The 24726-nt window shown below is 42.8% G+C and overlaps 1 protein-coding gene across 1 annotated transcript in view; it reads right to left on the reverse strand.

The window, feature by feature from the left end:
- Window positions 1-19935, reverse strand: part of RXFP2 (relaxin family peptide receptor 2) — a 106022-nt gene extending 86087 nt beyond the window's left edge. The window contains 1 exon segment of the mRNA XM_089899679.1: window positions 19428-19935. Coding sequence (XP_089755805.1) covers window positions 19428-19533 — 106 coding nt within the window. The 5' untranslated portion in view covers window positions 19534-19935.
- Window positions 19936-24726: the final 4791 nt, after the last annotated feature.

The raw sequence follows: 24726 nt of genomic DNA on the forward strand, positions 1-24726 counted from the left end.
AGAGTTCATTGTGCACTCAGAGGAGAGGATCTAACTCCTTCCCACAAATTAGAGAAATCAGAAAGGGCAGGAGATTTCTGAAAGAAACAGAGTGAGAAGGAGTTTACAAGGCAGTAAAATAGTTACCTTGTCTAACAGACACCAATTATTAAGGGATCCTTCCGTGTCCTACTGTCCTACTAGGAAAAGGTCAGATGCTTGGTGGGATTGGAGAATAAGGTGCATTAGGAAGAGATAAGAGACAGCAATGGTTAGTTCAAAGCTAAAATATGAAGCTTATATGTACTGATAAGGAATTTGGACTTATCCTATTTTTGGTAAGGAGTCAACATTTCAAAACAAGAGACTATTATTATCCTTATTTTTCAGCTGAAGAATTGGAGGTTTAGAGAGGTTAAGTGATTTGCCGAGTTATGCTGTCAGGAAGTGAAAGAATTTGAAACCATATCATCTGACTCCTGAAATAGGGTTTTTTGTACAATGCTACAATTCTTCCTATTATTCCATGCATCCTCACCATACCCGTAGGAAGTATGCTCCAGGAACTGTGCTAGATGCTCCAGACAGCAGGAGACAAACCTATTCTGTTCTCTCTGCACAGCACACCTCCACACCTGACACCCCCCACCAACATCACATACACAACAAGAGAGGAAAAGCCACCCATCTACCTGGCAAAGGCTAGGATGTGGGAGATGATGCAGCGGGTGCTGGGCTCTCAACATCCTTTGTTTTAGGCTCAGAGCCAAAGAATATATTCATTGACAACAAGAATACTAATCACACTTCTATTTATCTTCCCACAAGCTAGTATGGCCTCAGATATCAAGGGTTACAGAGCATTTTTAAAAATTTACATCCAAATTGATGAAAGAGAATTCTTATTCAGATAATTAGCCTTTGTAAATTGGAATGAAAGGGAAAAAATGCTTTTTTTCCTGGACTTCAGGACAATCATTCTGTCCCTTATTAAAGACCCATTGTTTGGGAACTTTGGGCCATAATCTAGAAAGGCAAACTCCTACACAACAGGGGTGTAGCTCAGTGGTAGAAAGCGTGTTTAGCAAATCCCATTCCCTGGCAGCATCCATGAAAGCAAGTTTTCACTTCTATCCTATCAATCTTCTCTTCACTTTCAATGACCTGGCCTCCAAAGTTAAAGAAAACCTGAAAATACTGTCTGTGTTCTTAAGACCTATAGTTTCCTTCCCAGCACTTGAAAGTTACTGGAGATATTTTGCAGGTCTGTTCAGTTTTTATGAATTATTCCCTTATGTATGGGCAGATGCAAGGAGCTGAAGTGTCGATAAGGGGTTTGCTGTATTTTGGCAGGCTCTCTGCTGGATAGCAGCTCATAAAGAACAAAGTCAGGTGGTGAACCTTGTGCCTAGGATGACGTGAGGGACCTCTCCAGAAAAGGCTGGAATACATTAACCACCATTCGGAGATGGGGTTAAGGTTCCACCTGCGATCTAAGGCAGGTGAAACCTCATTGTTTTTCTGCAGCCTGCTAATTGCTCAGGAGATGCACATCAACCCTTTGACAGAAGCCCAAAGCTAGTCACACAGATTTGGTGGCAGAGAATTACTTTCACCTTCAAGCTCTTGACATGGCAACCCCTTTAGTTAATTTATTTTTTTAATTAATTTATTTATTTGTTTTTATTTTTGGCTGTGTTGTATCTTTGTTGCTGCATGCAGGCTTTCTCTAGTTGTGGTGAGTGGGGGCTACTCTTCGTTGTGGTGCACGGGCTTCTCATCGCGGTGGCTTCTCTTGTTGCAGAGCACAGGCTCTAGGCATGTGGGCTTCAGTAGTTGTGGCACGTGGGCTCAGTAGTTGTGGCTCGCGGGCTCTAGAGCCCAGGCTCAGTAGTTGTGGTGCACAGGCTTAGTTGCTCTGTGGCATGTGGGATCTTCCCGGACCAGGGCTCAAACCCGTGTCCCCTGCATTGGCAGGCAGATTCTTAACCACTGTGCCACCAGAGAAGCCTTGGCAAACCCCTTTATTTTGATGTGATTTTTAAATTTATAAAATACATTTGAATATTTATATTTATTTCATTTATATTCTATTTATTTTGATTCCCCATTGATTCTTTATAGTCTGCCTTTGTACATCATTCTTGACTCTTTTTTTTTTTGTAAAGAGCACTACCCCTTTCCTCAAAGGGTCACTGCATGTATACTGGGGAAGACTTGAGAAATGCTGGCAAAGGTCTGGGAATTTTTATTAATTTGCACTGGCCATGTAGCTGCTCAGATTTTAAAACAAAATATAACGTACACAACTATGAATTGCATTTTCTAAAAATCTACCGCTTTTCATTTGAGATATAATAAACAGCAAGATAAGGTAACTTCTGCAAAGACACGGCCAAAGATTTGAGTTTGACAGAATAAGTTTCTAGAACTAGATGATTTTCAAACTATTAAGTATAAGATTCAAAATAAAAGAACACATGTCTAATATTCAAAGCAAAGATGTTTGTTTTGTCTAGTAAAGTTCAGATATTGACTATTTATTGTATTTTTTATGCGTAACAATGTGATACTGATTACCAAGATAAACCAGAGATAAATAAACACAATTATGGGAAATTTCTTCTGATTTTATATATATATAAATATATATATATAAATATATATATATATATATATAATGGGATCTGAGTTTCTGCTTTTTAGCTTGAAGCCATACATGGAATCTTTTGAAAGATTTATTGATTCTTCCAGGAGAAAGTAGTTTTCTTCAGAAACTAAGAAATAGTACCTTCTGTTTATTGTAAAGAGAACATCTGTTAATTATGATTTTTTTTCTTAATTCAGGAATCTTTAAGTGAACGAAAAGAGGGCATTAACCAATAAGAGAAACATTAAGACATCAGTAGATAAATGAGCAAAGAGCCTGAGCAGAAAACAGACAAAAGAGGAAATATGGCTGGAGAAAAAGGGAGGAAAAAATAATGGTTAAAAGTGATTGGCATAATTAATCAGGGAGAAAACTGCGTTTGTTTAGCAAAACACTAAATGGGCCATTTCAGATTGTGAAACGATAGCCCTAGGACATGGCCAGGTGGAAAGGAGAGGCGGACTACAGCCCTCTGAGAAGCACAGGGCAAGGAGTGCAGGACTCAAGGGAGAGAGGGGAGCTTGACAAGGTGCGGCCAGGAAGAGGCAGGCCAGCCAGATGCAGGGAACCAGGATCGAAGAAGGAAAGGGATCAATGAGAATTTCCGAGGAGCAGGAATGGCTGGGCCCTTTTATTTATTTTATTTTTTATAAGTAAATTAAAGTAAATGAGATAACTGTTTTTTTAATTAAAAAAAAATTTTTTTGCCCACATGGCATGTGGGATCTTAGTTCCACAACCAGGGCTCAAACCTGTACCCCTGCAGTGGAAGTGTGGAGTCTTAACAATTGGACCATCAGGGAGGTCCCAGCTGTGCCCTTTTATGATAGAAATGTCTCATGTTTAACTTTTAGGTTGTTTGCCGTCCTAAGAGGTTTTGTATACTTGCAAGTTCCATCCCTCCTTTGCTGCCCCTCGTATGAAGAGTGTTTGAGGGGAATGAAGAAAAGGGGACAGAGTGATGAGAGCCACATGATGTAAGAAATGGGAGAGACTGAGAGTTCCATTGATTCAAAAAATTGGAATAAGAATTGACTAGACAAAAAGTATCAAGACTCCAGATCTGTCACAGCGGACACTAGGTTTTCATCACCCAAGGGAACTGAAGCTACTGAATATTTTAACTTAAATATAACGGAGGGACTTCCCTCGTGGGACAGTGGTTAAGAATCTGTCTGCCAATGCAGGGGACACGGGTTCCAGCCCTGGTTGGGGAAGATCCCACATGCCACAGAGCAACTAAGCCCATGCATCACAACTACTGAGACTGCGCTCTAGAGCCCACAAGCCACAACTACTGAGCCCACATGCTGCAACTACTGAAGCCCGTGTGCCTGGAGCCTGTGCTCCACAACAAGAGAAGCCACCGCAATGAGAAGCCCACACACCGCAACGAAGAGTAGCCCCTGCTCGCTGCAACTAGAGAAAGCCCGTGCACAGCAAAGAAGACCCAATGCAGCCAAAAATAAATTTAAAAATAATAATTTAAAAATAAATAAATATAATGGAACAAGGTGAAACCAGCAAGCAGGAGAGCTTGCTAACATCCCTGCAGCTTATGTGAAGGTAACAGATTCTTCCTCAAAAGAATAAAAGGTGGACAAATTAAAATAAGCACCAGGCACTATTTTAGCTATCAAAATAGGGAGGGAAACATTCACAATGAGCTACAGTCTTGCCGTTTCGTACCTCCATATATCACTGAAGTCACTGGAAAAGGAACTGACCTTTTAGAAAAGCAATTTAGTAATTATATATCAAGAGACATAAATATGTCAATATGCATAGATCAGTAATCTCACTGTGAGACTAGATCCTGAGAAACTCACCCAAATATGAAGGTGACATCGTCGCTATTTACAGAAGCTAAAAAGTAGAAATGAGGTAGATTGATAACTGTTTGAGTCCACTGATTTGCCCTGTCCTTAATTCTACTGATTAAGAGGAAATTTTTAAGAGGAAATCCCGTATCAGCTCTGAAAAATTAGGGACATTACTATAAACAAGGGGAAAATAATGAATCATTTTTAGACTATATAGCAGGAACCAGAGAAGACTGCTTACATTTCAACATGAGCAAAGGAGAGACCTCACCTAGGAAATGAGTGCACAGGATCCCCCAAAGGGACCCCAACGAGCCCTGGGAAACCTCAGACACCGGAAGAGAAGGCTGGCCATCCATCAGTCCACGGGGTGCAGGGGTGATACCTGCTTAACGGCACCAGTTTCCCCCACTTTTGCCCCAGTCTTCACTGACACGGGTCGGCAGTGGGCTCGTGATGACAGTGGTCGTGCTGCATTACCCACACAGGGAACAGCAGCAGGGATGGTTCCGCCCACGGCAGCCTCTTCTCTCCCCCACTCCTCACCCCCTACGCCTCACCCCACCGCCAGCAGGAGATTAGGGCAAGTCAGACCTGTCCTCCTGGAGGAAGACCCCGCAGAGCAGGAAGTCTCCACCCCCAAGCCGTGCCTGTGCACCTACCTCACTGCCCAGAACAATCGCTCAGCCGGCAGGTCAGGCTTCTCATCATTCTACCCTCACACCTCACAGCCCATGGGGACCACACTGTGGTAAAATAAAACTTTAGAAAATGTAAATTTTCCTCTTTCACTATTTGGCAACCGCTGAAAGGTTTAACACGCAATCTCAAACACAAAACAAAACAAAAGAAAAAAAGCTGCTTCAACTCCTGATACTGAACCAACACACATTTTCTCAAGTTGAATAAAGGAAAGTCAACAGATAAATAACAATATTCTGTCAAAGGAAGAATAACAATACTTTGTTAAAGGATAAATAACAATATTCTGTTAAAGGATAACTTTTTTCAGAAAAGTGAATCACGTTGGCCCTACAAATATAGAACGAACATGTGTCAAAGGTTTCATTTAGTTCATTTTCCAGTAAGTTGCAAAAAGGTGGGAGGGGCAAGGACAAATCCAAAGAGTAGACACAGACATAAACAATCAGGAACGCAGACGTGCACTTGTGATTAGATGCAAAACTAGCCTCTTGCACAGAGCAGCCAATCACATCTTCACCTTGTGAAAGGCGTGGTTAGCATGACTGTTGGCCCTCTAAGAATTAACTTCTATCTCTATAGAGTTGCAAACTTGTCAAGCCAATGAAAAGCTCAGATACCCCCCCAAATCCAATAACCTATTAGAATCCTCTAGACCAGGGGGGTCTGTGAACGTTTTTCTAAAATATTTCTATAGCTATTTTAGGGGTTGTAAGGTCTCTCTCAACTACCCAGCTCTTCCCAAGGCCTGGGACCAGTGCAGTCCCACAGGGGCCCATGCTCAGAAGAACCCTGTGCTTGGGGTCTAATGCTCTGTGATTGCAGCCTCCAAATTCTTAATAATTTCATATTTGAATTTGTGTTTTATAAGTGACGTCCATCGGGACAATGGAGCACATGCTGAGGGCTTGGAGCTTGGCTCCCGTGGACCCCCGCCTCCCCACGGTGGGTTCTCTGCTATATGCTCTCCACCCCACAAAGCCCCGGGCCCTCTCTGTCCCTGCAACCACCGCTACCCTCCACCTGGGCGTCAACCCGGTAGGGGCATTTCCTGGACTCGAATGTAAGGAAGGTCAGGGTTGGGCACCTGGCCACTCCTGCTGGCGCTTCCACAGCGTGTTCAGTGGGCAGCTGTTTGGGGGTGGGGGTGGCTCTCACCCACCCCTGATCCAGTAACAATTGTGCCCCAGCAGGAAGATGGCAGTCTGCCATCTGGCTCACTCAGTTGCCCTGGGTTGGGGCTGTGGATCCCTAGGAGGGGAGATCATTTGGTGGGTAACAGTGAGTAGCTTATCGTTTTAATATGGCTTCTCACACATTGTCTGCTTTATCCTCGATGCTTTCAGCCAAATAAGCCAAAGGGCAGCTGATACGGAGCTAGAAATTTACTCCAAGTGTTTCCAGGTTTTCTTTCATCCTCAACTCCCTTCTGCTTGCACTTGTTCTCCTCTCCCAGCTGCAGACTGCAATTCTGACCTTAACCCCATTCCAACTCTTTGTTATATTTGCTGTCATTTTGGTTGTTTTAGCCTTCATTTGTATGTGTATTGGGTGTTATGTGTTTGTAACAATATAGGCTTAAATTTCTGCATAGTTACTTTCACAGACGTTTTCCTGGTGTCTTATTTCATCACTTTTAACTAAGAAAATTACCCTGAGCATTCTGTTCTATACTATTGCTCCATCTGCCTATTCTTTCATCAGTAGCATGTGGGTTCCATGTCAGTGTAGAAGGGTGAAGAGATAAGCCCAGGAATTAGGCAGACCCTGGCTTCACAGCTGATTAGCTGTTTGATCTTGAAGAAGTTAGTGATCTTGAACAACCACTTTAACTCCATCACTTCTGTAAAATATGGATAATAATAGTGCCTATTTCACAGCATTATTGTGAAGATTAGAAAAGATAATGTGCAGAAAGTCGTTAGCATAATGCCCAGCACCTCACAAGTGCTCAAGAAATGATAGTTTACCATCATCATCACTGTCATTAGCTTTCTTTAAGATGGATTTTGAAAACCAGTAGTTCACTTCATGTTTTTAAAGCAATTTTTGCCTGATAATTTTTTCAGTAATTTTCAATCAGTTTGCAAATTTCCAGAGCTCTTTTGGGACTTTTAAATTGTAATTATATTAATCCTCTAAGATAATAGGGTCATTATCTTTAAAAGATTCAGTATTCCCACCTGAGAACTCAGTGGATCTCTCCATTTATCCAACTGTTACGTCTATTGGGAGAGTGTCATTTTCTTCATATTGGCAACTAGACACTATGCAGGAGGGACATTTGTCAAGGAGAGGCCCACTGCCCATGTGAGGAGCAAGATTTAGCATCATACCAGGGTCAGAGAAAAGGTGGAACCACGAGGGCCTATTTGGAGGGTTTGGGGCATGCAGGCTCTGAGAAAAGGCTCCTAGCTACAGAATGTATGTTTGTGTGCCTCTAATGGCCATCTGCAAACCAGGCAGTGGGCTCTCACCAGAGACCCTGATTTTGGACTTGCCAGCCTCCAGAACTGTGAGAAATTCTAAGCCACTCAGTCTGTGGTGTTCTGTGAGAGCAGCTGAGCAGGCTAAGACATTCACCTTGTTTCCATCTGAAGTTGTGCTATTCCCCCAAGTCTTCTGTGAATTGCCATCAAGTGTTAGTTTGGGTCTTCAGCTGTGTGCCTGAGTCCCATGGACTTGGGCAGGGCAGCACAGCACAGCCTGGGGCAGCCTGTGGAGGGGGTAGGACGACTTGGTGAAAAGAGGAGAGCGAAGCAGGCCTTGGAGATAGGCCACTGATGGACCTTCAGGATGGATTTCTAGAAACATGCAAACTTAGATTCCTTTATCCTCCGACTCTGCCCCTCAATCTTCAGTCCTTTTCAGACCTCACAAGACAGGAGTAGAGACCTCTGGTAGGAAAGCTAGAGACTAGATCAACATTTTAAGTTAAAGGAAGCATTTTCCCAAGTGTTCTCTCCCCCCTGCTTCTCTCCTTGCTGACTGACCTGGGGCCTGGATGATCTCCCACTGATTTCAATCTGGAGATCTGAGGGGTTGGGTAGCACCCGACAGGAGAGAAAAATTGAAAACTGATTGCTTGCTCTGAGCTTAAGGTGGTAACAGGAGGAAAGAGAAAGGCAATCTTCTGCTTCCATTCTACATTGTGTCGGTTGCCTGGAGAGAATAGTGAGGGTCCCCCATACAGGCACCCAGTTGACTTTTTAATAAGCTAAGACATGAGCATTTTGTCATGGAGCAGAGAGGGCTGACTCTGGCCTGCTTTTGGGGATAAGAACCCTATTGTGGCCGAGGCCTCCCTCAAGCCAGGTTCACATGTTTATATTTGTAAAGCTTCTTCCCCTTCTCTCCCTTCCTGACTACACCTTCTGAGATCTGGAAGTCTCAGATTTTATCCAGTTATCAAAAAGCCTCATGAGGGCTTCCCTGGTGGCGCAGTGGTTCAGAGTCCGCCTGCTGACGCAGGGGACACGGGTTCGTGCCCCGGTCCAGGAAGATCCCACATGCCGCAGAGCGGCTGGGCCTGTGAGCCATGGCCGCTGAGCCTGCGCGTCCGGAGCCTGTGCTCCGCAACGGGAAAGGCCACAACAGTGAGAGGCCCGCAAAACAGTGAGAGGGCTGCAAAAAACAAAAACAAAAGGCCTCATGAAAACACTTTTAAGACTAAGCCAGGTCTAAATCACCCACTTGCCTCAGACCTACAGTCAAATGGAGGTTGACGCTCACACAGTTGAGTAAAACGTCCTTCTGCTGGGAATGTTGCCACATAGACTGTGGATTTTGTATACAGTTGACCCTTGAACAACATGGATTTGAACTGCAAGGGCCCATAAAGACAGGTTTTTTTGTTTTGTTTTGTTTTTCACACACACACACTGTATTTTATTTTTACAAGAGATAAATAGACTGACACCGAGCACTGTAAATGGATGACCGCAACAAAAGCAACAATGACTGCAACTACCAAACACGAAACACACTCATACTATGTCATAATATTGACATTCAGTCCAGGAATCCTCCACTGTAACAGCTCCTTTACTTTGCAGTGAAAATTGATTTGTATATTTTTTGCCTCTGAGTCCTTGTGGGATTTTTTTTTTTATTCAAACAAAGTCACAAAAATTATAATCATCCTTATCAGTTCACTCAGTCCCATGTAATTAATATTTTTCATCTTGATCTTTTGTTACCACTTTTATGAATTCATCACTTTTCCATTAGAGTTCTGAAAATGCTTATTCATTCAGTTCAGCAGTATAGTCAGTTTAGACAGGTTTTTTTTTTCCCCAACAAATATGTACTGGGTTGGCCAAAAAGTTTGTTCAGGTTTTTCCGTACCATCTTATGGAAAAACCCACATTAACTTTTTGGCCAGCCCAATACTACAGTGCTACATGATCAGGGCTGGTGGAATCCATGGATGCAGAACTGTGGATACAGAGGGATGACTGTAAAGTTATACTTGAGTTTTCCATTGTCCAGAGGGGTCAGTGCCCCTAACCCCCGCACTCTTTAAAGGTCAACTGTACATCCACTCCCTGCTTCCACCTTCCTGCCCTCACAGAGGGAGCCACAGCCTCCAGAAGAATTCCCAGCCCCGCTACAGCCAGTCCCCTTCCCAAGCCCAGCTCACCTTTCCCCAACATTTTGCCTCTTCAACAAGCAGTGTGCTGAAGAGCAGAATTTACAGATCACACTCTGCAGTGGGTGCTAGTAAGGTCAACTACAGGTGGTTAAGTAGACAAAAAGAGACTCTGGGGGAAAAGATTAACAGGCCAACTAGGAAGGAGAGGGGTTGTCCAGAAAACAAGAAAGGGTGCCAAGAGACATGGAGTCCTAATTCCATCAAACACCTCATTGAATTCCTGTGAAATGGGCACAGACACATAAGGCCATGGGTCACATTAGCAGAGCAGTTTCAGTGGAGTGCTGGGGGAGGGCTCCAGGTTCCAGGGGGGGTCAGGAATGACCAGGCAATGAGGCAACAGGAACTCATAGGGCTGCTCTTTTTTTCTTTTGCCTTATTTGATATGTTCAAAGCACATTATGGGGCTTCCCTGGTGGCGCAGTGGTTGAGAGTCCGCCTGCCGATGCAGGGGACACGGGTTCGAGCCCCGGTCTGGAAAGATCCCACATGCCGCGGAGCGGCTGGGCCCGTGAGTCATGGCCGCTGAGCCTGCGTGTCCGGAGCCTGTGCTCCGCAACGGGAGAGGCCACAGCAGTGAGAGGCCCGCGTACAGCAGAAAAAAAAAAAACAAAAAACACATTATGTAACATGCATGTAAGTCATGGAACATAGTGATGAAATGAACACCACCACCTGCCTGAAGAGCAGAGCAAGCCAATGCTATTGCATCTACCGGGCCCTGAGGACCGCTTTTTCAAGAAGTTTGATTCTAAAGGACAGAATAAAGTGAGTGATGTAAGCCAGAGCGGGAAGAAGGCAAGAAAAGCACTTTTTCAAAAGACAGACTGGGAAGCTGAAGATACAGGGGAGAGTGGAAACACGCTTAGCAGCCTTGCAGGGCCCATCAGAGGAGGTCCGGGGACCAAGAAACAGGCTTCCGGCAAGCTTTGCAGCTGTGCTCTTCCTGAAGGAGGAGTGACTAGCACTTCTCTTTCTCTGATGGGCCAAGTCTAGGAAGAGCATGATTAACACCGACGAGAGGGATGTAGGTCAAAGCGTCACCGGCAAAACCCATTCACAATTCCCGGGAAATAAAAATAGAATCTGGGTAACAAAATAAAGTCTAACCTTTTCTTTTCCTTTGTGCTTAGTCTAGTTTCACTGGCTCACAGGGTGCGGCATTCCGAGGCGTCACACCCGGCACTTCACACCAGAGCTCCCGGTAACAAACGGCGGTGCTAACACCCCAGCCCAGCGTCCGCACACGACACTCAATCCAAGATGGCGGCAGCGGGGCGTGCAGAGAGGCGGTGCCGGGCACTGGAGCTGGAGCGAGAGCAGCACAACTGCGCCTGCGCCCACTCACGAAGACTCCTCCTCCTCCCCTCCCTGCAGTTGATTTCTGATTTCCGTATAAAGCAGCCCCACCCACTGTTTGTCCGGAGAACGTCTGCTCTAGCGTGGGAGCGCTCGTCTCTCCATTCTCTGATCAAAGAGGAAAGCTTTCCTCTGCTTCTGAACCAAATTCTGAACTCGTTTCATTGGTGCCGGCGACACAGGGCAGGAGGACCCTTGTTAGGACCCAACTGGAAAGGGTCGATGACAAAAGCGCCGTATTTGTTGCAGAGGTAAGGCCCCGAAGCCTAATTCCTGAACGGTGATAGAAAGGCTCCCAGCTCGGCCTGGGCTGCGCTGCACAGTGGCGGGAGCTCTAGTCAAATGGCCATTTTGACTTTCTCCCACAGGATGTCACTTTCTGTCCCTAAGCTCAGGATCCAGTCCCCTTGATGCAGCAGGTAAGGAAACGCCCCCCTCGTAAAGACAAAACATATCCTCAAGACAGAAGCAAAGGTTTCAAAAAGAGACCCTGGGGGACAGAAACCAAGTAGTTTCTGACAATGTGCCCCTGTGTATGTCACCCCTTCGTGTTTCTCATCACCATGACACCTGATGCGTTCAGACACTTCTGTCCCTCTGCCCTCAGGCTTACATGTGGAAAAAACATATCGTTCTTTTCGACTTTCCCCCTAACCAGGACTAAAATCATCTGGGTTGGAAAAACAGCAGTAACAAAAAAACCCTCCCAAATTAACTGATAAAATAGAGCAATATTTTCTGAACATAAAAAAGTACTGAACTTTGAAAATACCAACTTTGGGCTCCTGGGTAACAATCTGTTCTTCTCCTACCAGCTCTGCCCTTGCCCAAGAACAAATTTTATTTAACATTTATTATGTTCTAGGAATGGGCAGAGTGCTTCAAATGGATTATCTCATTCAGTTTTCATACCATTTCTCATGAGGCAGTTGTTAATAAGATTATCTCATAATTTTTTTGTAAATGAAGCTACTGAAGCTTGGAGATGGGAATAACTTCCCCAAGTTCACAAGGTGCATCACTGGCAGAGCTGGGATTCGAACTTTTCTTTTTTTTTTTAAAGAAGATGTTGGGGGTAGGAGTTTATTAATTTATTTATTTTTGCTGTGTTGGGTCTTCGTTTCTGTGCGAGGGCTTTCTCTAGTTGTGGCAAGCGGGGGCCACTCTTCATTGTGGTGCGCGGGCCTCTCACTGTCGCGGCCTTTCTTGTTGTGGAGCACAGGCTCCAGACGCGCAGGCTCGGTAGTTGTGGCTCACGGGCCTAGTTGCTCCGCGGCATGTGGGATCTTCGCAGACCAGGGCTCGAACCCGTGTCCCCTGCATCGGCAGGCAGATTCTCAACCACTGCGCCACCAGGGAAGCCCCGAACTTTTCTTATGAAGGGCACCTGAGTCAGTTATGCCAGACAGCCTTGGATTTGTCCTTCAGTCACTGCAGGATCCACCCATAGCCTCTCGGAGTGGTGTTTCATACAAGGTCTCCATTCTTCACTGCCCTGTCTCCCCTTCATTTGATGTGCTGTAGATGTTACAATTCTTTCGAAATAAAGTCCCCAGAATTAAATCTCCTCTTTCAGCTGAGGTCTGGCCTGTGGATAGGATGGTTGGTCTATTGCTTTCTTTGTGATGAACATAAATATTTTTTGGGCGATGAACCTATTTCTTTGTTGATGAAAGACTACCCTGTGCATTTATTTCTGTTAATTCAGTGTTGTCCGTCCTGCACTATATCACAAATTTGTTTTTAAAGGTAAATGAAGGATTTTATATTTATCCTTATTAAATTTTATCTTATTTGTTTCAGCCTATTTTTTTAGCACATCAAATCTTTTCAACATTTTTTTCATCCAGCATATTAGTTTTTTCTCCAACTTTTTAGTATCTGTGTACCTTTACCCATAAGATATCAAAGAGATCGATCCAAGACCATAGCTTTATGGCCCTACAGATCATCTTTAGTTGCCACTGATCCTTCAGATAATGCTGGATTTCTTTTTATTCAACCAGATAGGAACACAGCTAATTATACTATCTTGTAGCAATATTTAAAAAATATTCTTTAATGAAGGTTTAAAAGACTGTCAAATATCCCGCTTTTACTGAAGATATAATGTTCTCAATTCACAAAGTCAGATAAACAAAACAATGTAATTATACTTTTATTAAACATGTTCTCTATCTTGATTTGTCATTGTACCTAAGAGCAAAGCTTAATCTAGGTTTGTCCAGGTAAAGTCAATCAATACTGTGCGTATCTGATTGTGTATTTCTTTTAGTAGCACACGAAGCAGGCTCACTGGTGAAAGCAAAGATTGCAGAGAGCAGAGAACAGGTGTGTGTGTGTGTGTGTGTGTGTGTGTGAGATGAGTAGAACTGAGCAGAAAGGAGAAGACAGGAAATTATCTTTTTGGAGCGTGAACAAGCACACATAATAGAAAGCGTGCTCATCTGAGTTGTCACTATATACTTAAAGAGAAACAAGGCTGCTTGATTGTATATGTGACGCAGCATTGTTGAGCTGCTTGGGTGCAGGTGGGAAGCAGATGCATAGTGGGGCTTAAGTAGGGTTTCAGCTTTGCAAGGCCAGTGAAGTTAGGGAGGGAGGCGTGAGGGGATTATGTTTCTAATAATCATCTATGGAAGCTATGCTGAGTAAGAAGGGGCACAAGCCCAAGGGCGTGGTAGTAGGAAAGGATCAGCTCGATGCTCTGGTAGGTCTGAGAATTTCTGGAGTGGACACTCAGGGTAGGAAACCTGGAAGGAAAAGATGTGGTTATCAGGCAGAGGGCTTTTTAAAGATCCCAGAAGAGCTGCTGAGGTGGGAAGAATGAACACATCGCTGGAAGCAAACAGCCCAAGGATTTGAGAGACCAGGATACTGAATCAGTTGTCTATGTGGATGTTGAAGTTAAGATTGATGACAGGAGCGAGAAAGAGCACAGTTGGTGAAATCATCAAAGAATGAGAGGGAGTGGGGAGGGGTTTACAGACAGCAACAAGAGGAGCAGCAAGAGGTCAAGTGTGATGGCGTGGATTTCAGGTGATGAGGTGTTGGTCATCTGCCGAGTTACAAATGATCACATGATCTGGACACCAACATCAGAGCGGTCAGATGTGCAGCTGGTTGCCTGTGCTGTTTCATTTTTGTTTGGATATTGTGGCACAGTGTGGGGAAGGGCTACAAATACAGAGTTAAAAAGAGGAAGAAAACCTCTGCTTTCTGAAGAACGCTCAGTGTTAATTACATTACAATATGCTTAATGTACCCCCACTGGCAGTGGCAGACATTTGAACAAAGAAATCAAGATGCTGTAGGGCTGGTAGCAAATGGTAGGTGAAAAGCATACTAATAACTCAACTGTTTCTGACATTGGAAGAAGGAGATTCACTCCAGGCAGATTAAATATAGAGGTTTTGCCTGGAGACTATTAAAAAAAAAAAAAATCCCAAGCTACTAAGAGAAACAGAGCTATAATTGGACTCATTTAACAAAAGTAAAATTTAGATAAAATGAAAGTTCTCTGTGAAATTATTGTGGGTCATTTTTTGTAATGCAGCTGAACAATATCCCTAAGGCTGTTTGGTATGATTTTTTTTCATATCTTATAATGATGATAAAATTCAGTTTGATTTCTGATTATGTTAACTGGAATTTACAACAAACACACAAAAGATATGTGTAAGATAAAGCTAGGTTTTATAATGCAGTTTGTACAGGTTTTGCCATTAATTAACTAGAAATGGAGGAAATTAAATAATGTAGAATTCATTAAATCCAAGAGAAAACGTAAAATATGTAATCCAGGAGTATATGTATAATATATAATCTCTCTTCTGTCACCTTCAAAAATACTGAAGTGTTTTCTATCATAAATGAAACCAACCCAAGCCCCATCTCCTTCATAAAACCTTCTAGAATTCCCTAGGTCTCATGATCTCTTCTGAAATCCTATAGCATTTTCATTCAAAAAAAATATTGATCACCTTTTATGTATCAAGTACTATACCAAGAATTGGGGCAGTAGGAAAATAATATAACTAATCAGAGGGGAGAAATAGTAAACGCAACAATTAAAATGACTAGTTCTTACTTGCCAGGCATTGTTATAAGTGCTTTTACATGTACTAACGCTTTGGTTTCTCACCACAACATTGTGAGATTCAAAAGGAGTTCTCCCTGATTCTAAAGCTCTTAACTACCTAAGTCACTCAATTGCTTTGTCTCTCGATATCCATATCTTAGGGAAAAAAAGCATAATACTCCATATCTGCCCTACCTAATTTAAAGGGTTGTTATATGAGATTCAAGTAAGATAATAGGTTTGGAAATACTACTTCAAAAATTAAATCTTCTGTAGTAATGCTAAGTATTACATATTATGATGACATTTGTGAATTGTTTTACATGGACTAACTCATTTGTCTCTCAAAACGACACTCTGGGTCAGCTCTTAAGGTCATGTCCATTTTATGATGGGGAAACTAAGATACAGAAAGTACACACCTATTCAAGGGTCCAACCCAGGGAGTCTGACTTCAGAGGCCATGCTCTTAGCCCCTAAATTCTGCTGCCTGTTTATTAAACTTGGTCCTGTGGACAGTACATGGGGCCAGGCTGGGCCAGGTGTCCATGGTGCTAGAGGTGGGCACTGCTGAATTAGGACTAGACCTCAGGGAAGATGCTACTCCTTTCCCTGGCCTTTATTTAGCCTAGACCAGAGGCCATACAGATAAGCTCTGTCCCCTACCACATGGGTATCAACCCACACCCCCAGCAAAATGACTGGATGGCAGGGCCCTGCCATGAAGCCTGTCACTGAGTAAGCTCCTGCCCTTCACAAGGTAGCTGAAGCAAATATCAGTTCCTGAACTAAAAATCACATCCTACCTGTTTCCTGTAATTCCAGATTGCCTCTGCGCGGACATTTCCCAGGATCGAAACCCACTGCCTCCAGAAAGAGTCCTTTCCATTTTTACTTAGCTCTGCTTTGTAAAGAGTGCTTCTTTAGATAGAACTGTAAATGGCTTAAATTGAACTATGAATCAAACATTTTTGGACTGGTTCAAGATCTGCCCTACTTCTCATAAGAAAACTGCTTTGGCTAAGTATCTATATACCTGGTGCAGAAAGACTTGCTCCGGCCAAAACTCGCATTGTCTTCTTACTCACTGTGAGAGCTGTGTTGGGGGGTGGAGTGGGGTGTGCAGGGGGTTACCTACTGGTCTGGCAGCAGGCCCCTCCCTTTACAGAGCACTCCACTCCTGTATAGGAGAATGAAAATCATATTAGCAAGTTTAATAGTCTGAACATGGTAAGGAGACTGGTTTAACTCTGTCAGCCCATCATTTCTCCAAATTAGTTGCCAACAAGACTCCTTTTTAAAAAGCAGAATATCTGTTAACTCACTGTAGAGCTAGAAGTAGAGTAAAAGAAACCAATTTCAACAAATGGAAGTTACCACTGTCAATCAAGCTTGGCATCTGAAGCCTTTCTAAGTATCAGCTGGTGGTTTTCACTGTGAAAAGTGAGATAATTTCTAAGCCATCAACTTCTTCATAAAGGCAATTTGGAAATACATTTTGGGAAATGTTGGCTAGAGGATGTATAACTGAAACTATAATCAAGTGCTAATCTAACAGACACTTCCTCAGGTTCTAATCTCAAAGAAAAATATGATTAATACTTCTTACCAATAGATTCAATGAAGGTATTTTTATGAATTTGCACAGGCTCAAAAACATTGCAGAGAGCACTCCATGCAAATTCTGCATCATTAAAGTGTAAAATCGTCTGGCAGTTCAAGAGAAGAAAATATTCTATTGATGTGAAGTACAATTTTTACATGCTAATACATTTAATCACTTTCAGCCTTTATGAAAATTAAGAGATCTTGGAAATCATCTAGTTCAACTAATTTCACAAATGTGAAACCTGAGGCCCAGAAAAAGAGATTCTATTCATAATCACACAGCTAGTGAGCAAGAGAGAGCTAGAATACAAGACTTCCAATTCCATACTTCAATTTGGTTCCAACAAAAATTTGAGCATGAGGAATATACTTTCATAAATCAAATACATGTGAGTAATTAGTGCTCAACATTTCAGCAGATATAATGGAAAGAATATTTTCACTCCACCCTCTAGACCTTTCTGAAGTTAGTTATCTTGAGAGTTGTACAACGTATGAGAGGCCTTTTCAGATATCATAAAATAGCTTTAGAATGGGACAAGAAAGGAAATTCCAACATTAATGGCAAAAGGACCATTTCTGTATGAACCAGAGTTTATCTTCTATGAAGATATTTACAGAGGCCACTCAAGATATTTACAAAGCCCACTAAGTCTCTGTTTCATATAAGTATAAAAACTACTCTGTATAAATTTCTTTGGGGAGGAGATTGACAGGCTTGATACATCCAATGAGAGAAAATTTTCATCTGCTAATAGAGTTGTTACTAGTTCAACAAAAATACTTGACACATAATGTAAAAATTTATTGCCTCCAAAATTTTTCTATAAGATCTGAAATAAAACTTTATATCACATTTTATTACATGGCTTTCCGCCTTTACTTTGATACAAGTGAAAAGAATATAAAAATTTCTCATTTATTCAACACCAAATATATTAAATTGTTATTTCCTTAGATCATCCTTGACACTAAAAATTCTTTTCGTACCACTATTTGATAGGGAATAAATCAAGAAAAACCAGTTTCAACAAATTGGAAACATTTCAACAAATGGAAATAATCACTGTCTATCAAGTTGTTGGGAGCCTTTCTAAGCATCTGATGGTATTTTCCACTTGGCAAAGTGAAAAATCTAAGCCACCGGTTTCTTCATAAAGGCAATTTAGAAGGAGTTCATATTTGAATTAGGGTTCTACTCAACTTAGGTAAACGTAAAGGAATCAGAATGAATTTTGTGTTTACAATATAGTGAAAATAATTCAAATAGGAGTTTTCTAAAGTGAAATAATTCCCTTAGATATTTGAGAATTTTCATGCACGGATCCAGGATGTTAGGGTTAATTTTTAAGTAATTCCTCTGCATGCCAATGTAACATTTTTACTGGAAAATACTTTTCTTCTCAAGAAATTTCAGAATTGCATACCCTCCCCCAACACACGGGCACATATTCCTTAGCTCAAACAAGCATGGGTAGATATGAGTTGGAATAGACATTAGACAGGGGAAAGAGGCTGTCAAACGATGTGCTGAGGAGTGAGGATTTATTCAGTGCCTCCTTGGAGTTTGGTTCCCATAGCTGTAGAAGATGGGACTCTGTGTGAAGAATTGAAAGAAACATCTACTGAGTAAGTCTACACATGAGCAGTTTTCTCTTCTCTAAGCATTACCACCAACTGTGTTCTTTGGCATCATGCTTCGTGGTCCCTTAATGTCCCTTCAGCAGATTCTAGATCTTTCTGTCCACTTTCAGATATTATAATCCTCTCTGGTTCAACATCTCAAGCTTAAACGAGATTTGGATTTCATTCTGAAGCTCTTCTCCCCTACCCCCCAATATGGTCATCATTAGAACTGTTTAAGAATCTTCTCGTCCTCCTGAGGACATGGCAGGAAAGAACTCCCACAGCCTTTGAACTTAGGGTGGCCATATGACTTGGGTTTGGCCAATGAAATACGAGCAGAAATGACATGTATCACATCTGGGCAGAAGTTTTAAGAGCTAGTGCATGATTTGCTGCATCCCCTTCCTTCCTATGCTGGTGAGGGAAGTACATGTCCAGGTGAAGGCTCCTTCAGCCCAGGCCTGTGAGTGACCACTGTGAGTACAGCCCCCTGCCAATGTGCTTCAGAAGCAGCATGAGTGAGAAGTAACCTGCTGTGTTGAGCCTTTGAGACACGGGACTTTCCTGAGATGCTGCAGCCTATTCTGCACCTAGCCTATTCTGGCTCCTACATCCCAGCATAGGCTTGACCTGTAAACCCATCTGCTTGGAATTGAAGGAGGTGGTGGGGTGCATGGTCTGCCTCTGCAATAACGCTTCTCTCAGTTAGGACCAGTCCCTCCTAACTTGGAAGGAGGAAGAAAGGAATCACAGAGAAGATAAGGAATGTCTTATATCCACTGGCTGATGCTGGTGGCAGGGAGTGTTGCTGGCCTTATTCAGGTTATACCTGCTCCTGGGTGTCCTCTGCTGACACAGTGGTCACTGTAGATGGATACGTGGTGTTGAGTGTCTCTCTGGCTCTCTCTGTTGCTGAGGATCCCTTCAGGCAGGACATTTACTTACACTGCCCAGCAGGGGACTCCCTCCTGGCCTGGTGTCCATCTTGGCCACTCCATACCTCCTGTGTCTGGTCCTCTACTCCAAGCTCCTTCATGGGACCAAAGGACATGAGGAATTAGCGTGAGGGTGTCCACTCCTGTTGTTTTCTTTCCAGGCACACTAGGCTACTATAATAAGGCCCCTTTTTGCTTACTAAACTATTTACTTGATGTGGGCTCCACCATCAAGCCTCCTGCCTTTGGGAATATCCACCTGAGAAGCAAACCCGTTTCCATATTTTTACATCCTTATTCCTGAGGACACCCCAGACTTTCCCAGGAACTCTCTCACCATGCTCAGCCAGCACCGAGTTGGGGAACAAGAACTGAGCTTCCTTTCTTGCTGGCACTCCTCATGGATGCACATGGGTGCCTAGGACTCTCCTCCTTCACTTGATATTGGAGGCAGAGGGATAAATCCCACAGGAATACCACCAACCCCGTAAGGCTAATGATGGCCACTTTCCTCCCTTTCCCAGGACCTCTTCTCAGAGGAGACTTGGGGGATGCTGAATGTAGGTGGTGGTTAGTTGTAGTAGGGCCTGGGGTCGGGGATGGACATCTGGCTTTTCTTGTTGTGGGCTCTCTTTAGAATGTGTCACACTTTCTTGTCTATGACTCTGTGGTTTAATAGTCACAGGCTAGTCCCACTAGGCATCAGGTCACATTTATATTTGGAACTAAGTTGATTGGCTGGATATGCTAGGGGACAGAGAAGCAGGGCATTGACTCAATCATTTGTGCCTTCTTTTATTCCAGTATTTATCAAGAGTGACTATGTCCCTGGCACTCTTCCAGGCACTAGAGATATGGAGCTGTAAGACACTGCAGGAGTTAGGAGTTTGATGAAGGAGTACTTATCAAACAGAGTATTATATATCACATTATGGATGTATCACATGTGGAATTCTCTAGGGGACTGTGGGGAGGCCACCAACCCAGGCTTGAGGTTGGAGAAGGACAAAGGATGAGCAGGAATAACACAGGTAAAGGAGGATGGGGAAGAGTGTTTTCGCAGTGGGAGCACCAGAGGCCAGGTCCCAGGTGTGCGCCGGGAGGGCTCAGTCTGGCCAGGCGTGGAGTGTGAATGGAAGTGGCTGGTTCTACCTGGGAGGTAAACAGGGTGAGGTCTGGGGCCTTGCATGTCCCTTAAGGGATCTGAACTTTCTGCGGAGGGCAAAGAGAAAGCCATAAAGGAGCTAAGGCCGGGAGCAACACAATCACGTTTATGTTTTAGAAAGTGGACTGGAAGCGCTGTGGGTGATAAATGCTGTGGGGCCCAGGCTGCAGGCAGGCAAGTCAGTTGCAATGATTCTGGAAACAAAGGAGACTGTCCTGAGCTAAACATTTCCGTGTCGGTGAGGCCCACGATCTTGTAATGAAATGACAAACCAGCCTGGAGACACAGTGAGACTGGAACCTGAGATGAGGCTATTTGTGTACAACTCATTTCCACACAACTCAGAAATGACACTTGCATAAAATCATGCATCTATTTATCTGATATTTTCGCTATCTGGTTCTCAGATAGAAATCTCAAAAAAACCCAATGGAGATGTTTCACATCAGGTAAGTGGAAACCCAGTTTCAAAGCTGTGGCTTTAGGCTTATAAAAGCAATTGAGGTCAGTGCTGTGAAACACAGTGTAGGTGAGGCTTGAGAGTTTTAGCCTCACCGCAGAGCCCTGAGGTCAGCTATTAATCCTGTTCCACTCCCTCCCCCAATCAAAGGAGAAGGCTGCTGTCTGAAATGACAGGCTTCTGAAACCAACCGTACATTACCAGTATTTGCCTCAGTTCTGGATCCTGTCCCTCAAGACCACTAGGTGACACTGTGGAACATAGTCATTGCATTCAGGTATTTTCTCAGGCTGGAAAAGGAATGCAGCTTTATATCCCCCCTGCCAAGTTTTAGAAAAGCCACTTGCTTGTCAACCATTTCCCCCAATGCAGTTATTTCCCACTAGGTGGAATAGCTGGGTTCAAAAAAGAAAAGTCACTAGAAAAGTTTGCTATTTAATGGATGAATTTCTTTGTCATACTCTTAGAATACAGCTACCTCCAAATTAGTTGGTTCTGTGGGAAGCAGCCTCATAGCACAGGGAGATCAGCTCAGTGCTTTGTGACCACCTAGAGGGGTGGGATAGGGAGGGTGGGAGGGAGGGAGACACAAGAGGGAAGAGATATGGGAACATACGTATATGTATAACTGATTCACTTTGTTATAAATCTGAAACTAACACACCATTGTAAAGCAATTATACCCAATAAAGATGTTAAAAAAAAAAAAGGATGTTCGTTTAGGAGGTTTTCTTGACCAGCGTGATACCAGCAGTGATAATCCTCATCCCCCCGCCACCAAAAAAGAATTGTTTATGCTGTTACCACTGTCCTTGGGCTTTGGGCTTTGGGTTTGCTGCACTGGGGTTTGTTTTTTCCTGATCCTCTGAAATATAGTTTTCTGATAGCAGGGGATTTGTTTTTTCTCCCATTACTGTATCCATGCCCTATGTACTTAATGGTTTTCCTCTCTTTCTCATTTTTCTAATTTCTTGTTCTGCTCTCTTGAATAGTTCTGTATTTACCTACTTTATTTATTCATTTATGCATACTGTAAAGATTTGTGGTTGCATTGTTCTTCTTATGGAAAAGACATTGTGTAGCTGGAAACAAACATCTCTGTGCATTCTACCTTGAGGGACATACAACGGATTACATCTTTTTAAGGTTGTTTTTCAGATTATCTAATCTTTCTGGATACTTGATGAAACAAACATACGTTTCTCTTTTTTTGCTGTTGATTTTTGTTTGTTTCCTTTTTTTGTTTTTAGTTTGCCTCAACAACTTCAGCAGATTGAATTTCTTATTTTCATCATTGAAACTCAAATTTTACTTTCACTGTAAATACACATCCTTCCCTTTATTTAGCATCAGATCAACTTGGCATTCCTAGGCTATTTTTTCCCTCCAATTTCTCCTTTAGAAAAGATTGTATTGCTTGGTTTGCCATATTGATCAATTATAGGTTTCTGATTTATAGATCAGTAGAACAACAAAAAGTGTGAATCCCTGTCCAGGACCCGGCTCCAGCTGAGCTGTGAACAATGAACACAGTTCCAGTTACTTAAGATTGATGCTTCACTCCACCAGCCCCAGAGGATTCCACGTGGGCCACATGTGGGTCTATCAGCAGCTGTCAGTGGGCTGTGGAGTTGGCAAGGAACCCTCAGCTGCTAGACTCAAGAGTACCTTTCTTCATGTCAGTGACGATTACAGCAACATCTGTCCAAGCTGACCCCCCAACCCACCCACCCGAGGGAATCTAGTGGCAGATTGATTCACTTCCTGTTGGGTCTCCAGGATTCCTGGAGTTTCTCTTTTCCTTCAAGGCTCCAGCCCCCATGACAGCTTTGAACACTGCTTTTCTGGTTTGTTTAAAAGATGTGAAAACTTTGTGACAGAATTTTCCAAACGGATCTCTGGAAATAGCCAAAATGTAAGCAAGTTTTAGAATATTCTTCTAGTAGTGGTGTGGAAGGTGGCTTTCGGAAGGACAGATCTCTGAAAGGACTCAAAGCATAAAAATGTTGCATCATTATATCCTGTCCTATTTGTTATCATTTATTTTTTATTTTTAGCAATGTTGTACAAGAATGTGATGCCACATGGTTTTATAATGAAAAATAGCTTCAATTGCTTTTTTATTTTTATTCTTTTGGTGTAGAACATTATGTATTGACTTCCAACTTTAATAGAACAGAGGATTCAGGTCCCACATATATCTTTATGTCATATTTTTTAGTTACATCAATATTCAATGAAGGGTTGCCGGTGTTGAGTTAGTCTCATTATCAGGAATAAAAACCAGCTTCACACTGTCTACCTCATGACTGTCCCATGGCCAAGGATGATTGTACAATGTTTACTATTCTAAAATGCATCTAAAAAAGTTGTTAAAGTTCTTAAGATGGAAAAATGAGCTTCAGAATTGACAAACGCCTATCTACTGATGAGCTTCTCAGCAAAGTGATTTGATGGGATATTCTGATGAGAGATTTCCCACTCTTGGACCCCTAGGTGTCTTCCTCTCCGTGGCTTATTGGTTTCCCCAGAGAGGGAATCTTCTAAACTCTCACCTGTGGCTGTTGTTCTGGGAAATAGAAGCACATCTCAGACCTAGTACATTCCTAAATTGAATTCTTGCTCTTCCCCCGCAAAACTGCTCATCCTTCAGTCTTCTCATTTGTTAGTGACAAATATATAGTCTCTTATTCTAAAATGCTGGTGTCATTCTATTTTTTAAAAATTGATTTACTTATTTTATTGAAATATAGTTGATTTACAGTGTTTCAGGTGTACAGCAAGTGATCAGTTATATATATATATGTATGTATATATATAATTTTTCAGGTTCTTTTCCATTACAGTTTATTATAAGATATTGAATATAGTTCCCTGTGCTATATAGTAGGTTCTCGTTATTTACCTATTTTATTTATAGTAGTATATATCTGTTAATCCCCAAACTCCTAATTTATCTCTCCCCACCCTTTCCCCTTTGGTAACCATAAGTTCGTTTTCTATGTCTGTGAGTCTATTTCTGTTTTGTAAATAAGTTCACTTGTATCATTTAAAAATGCTGGTGTCGTTCTTAATGCTTCTCTCTCTCCCATACTCCACAACGCAATGACTGAGAAATACTGTTGGTTGTACCTTCAGTATAGATCTAGAGACTCACCACTTCTCAGCCCTTCCATTACTACTCTGCTACCATTCTGGTCCAAGCCACCATAGTTTCTCCTCAATGACTGCCATAGCCCCTCCCCAGTCTCTATGATTCTTCCCTTACTCCCAGCACTGCTTGCCCCCTGCCCTCACCACCCACAGCCCGTTCTCAACCCAGCTGTAAGAGTGATGCATTTCAATTACAAGTCAGAGCATGTCAGTCCCTGCTTAACATCTTAACAGTAGCTCCCGTCTCACTTGGAGTGAAAGCCTGAATTCTTACAATGGCTCCCAAGCCCCAGATGATCAGGACCTTTCTGACTTTCTTTCCTACCTCTTTCCCCCTCACTCCCTGCACTCCACCCTTTGCTCTCCCTGTTGTTCCTCAAACACTCCAGGAAACAGGGCCTTTGCTCCAGCCGACCCCCTCCTGGCATGCTTGTCCTTCAGAAATCTACATAGTCAACTCCTTCACTTCCTTTTAGTCTTTGCCCAAATGTCTCCCCCTCAATAAGCCTGACCACTTTATTTAAAACGATG

The sequence above is a fragment of the Delphinapterus leucas genome, chromosome 18 (genome assembly GCF_059928025.1).
Source record: "Delphinapterus leucas isolate spDelLeu-1000000601 "Yukka" chromosome 18, BTC_Dleu_Yukka2, whole genome shotgun sequence".
In the NCBI taxonomy this organism is placed as follows: Eukaryota; Metazoa; Chordata; class Mammalia; order Artiodactyla; family Monodontidae; genus Delphinapterus; species Delphinapterus leucas.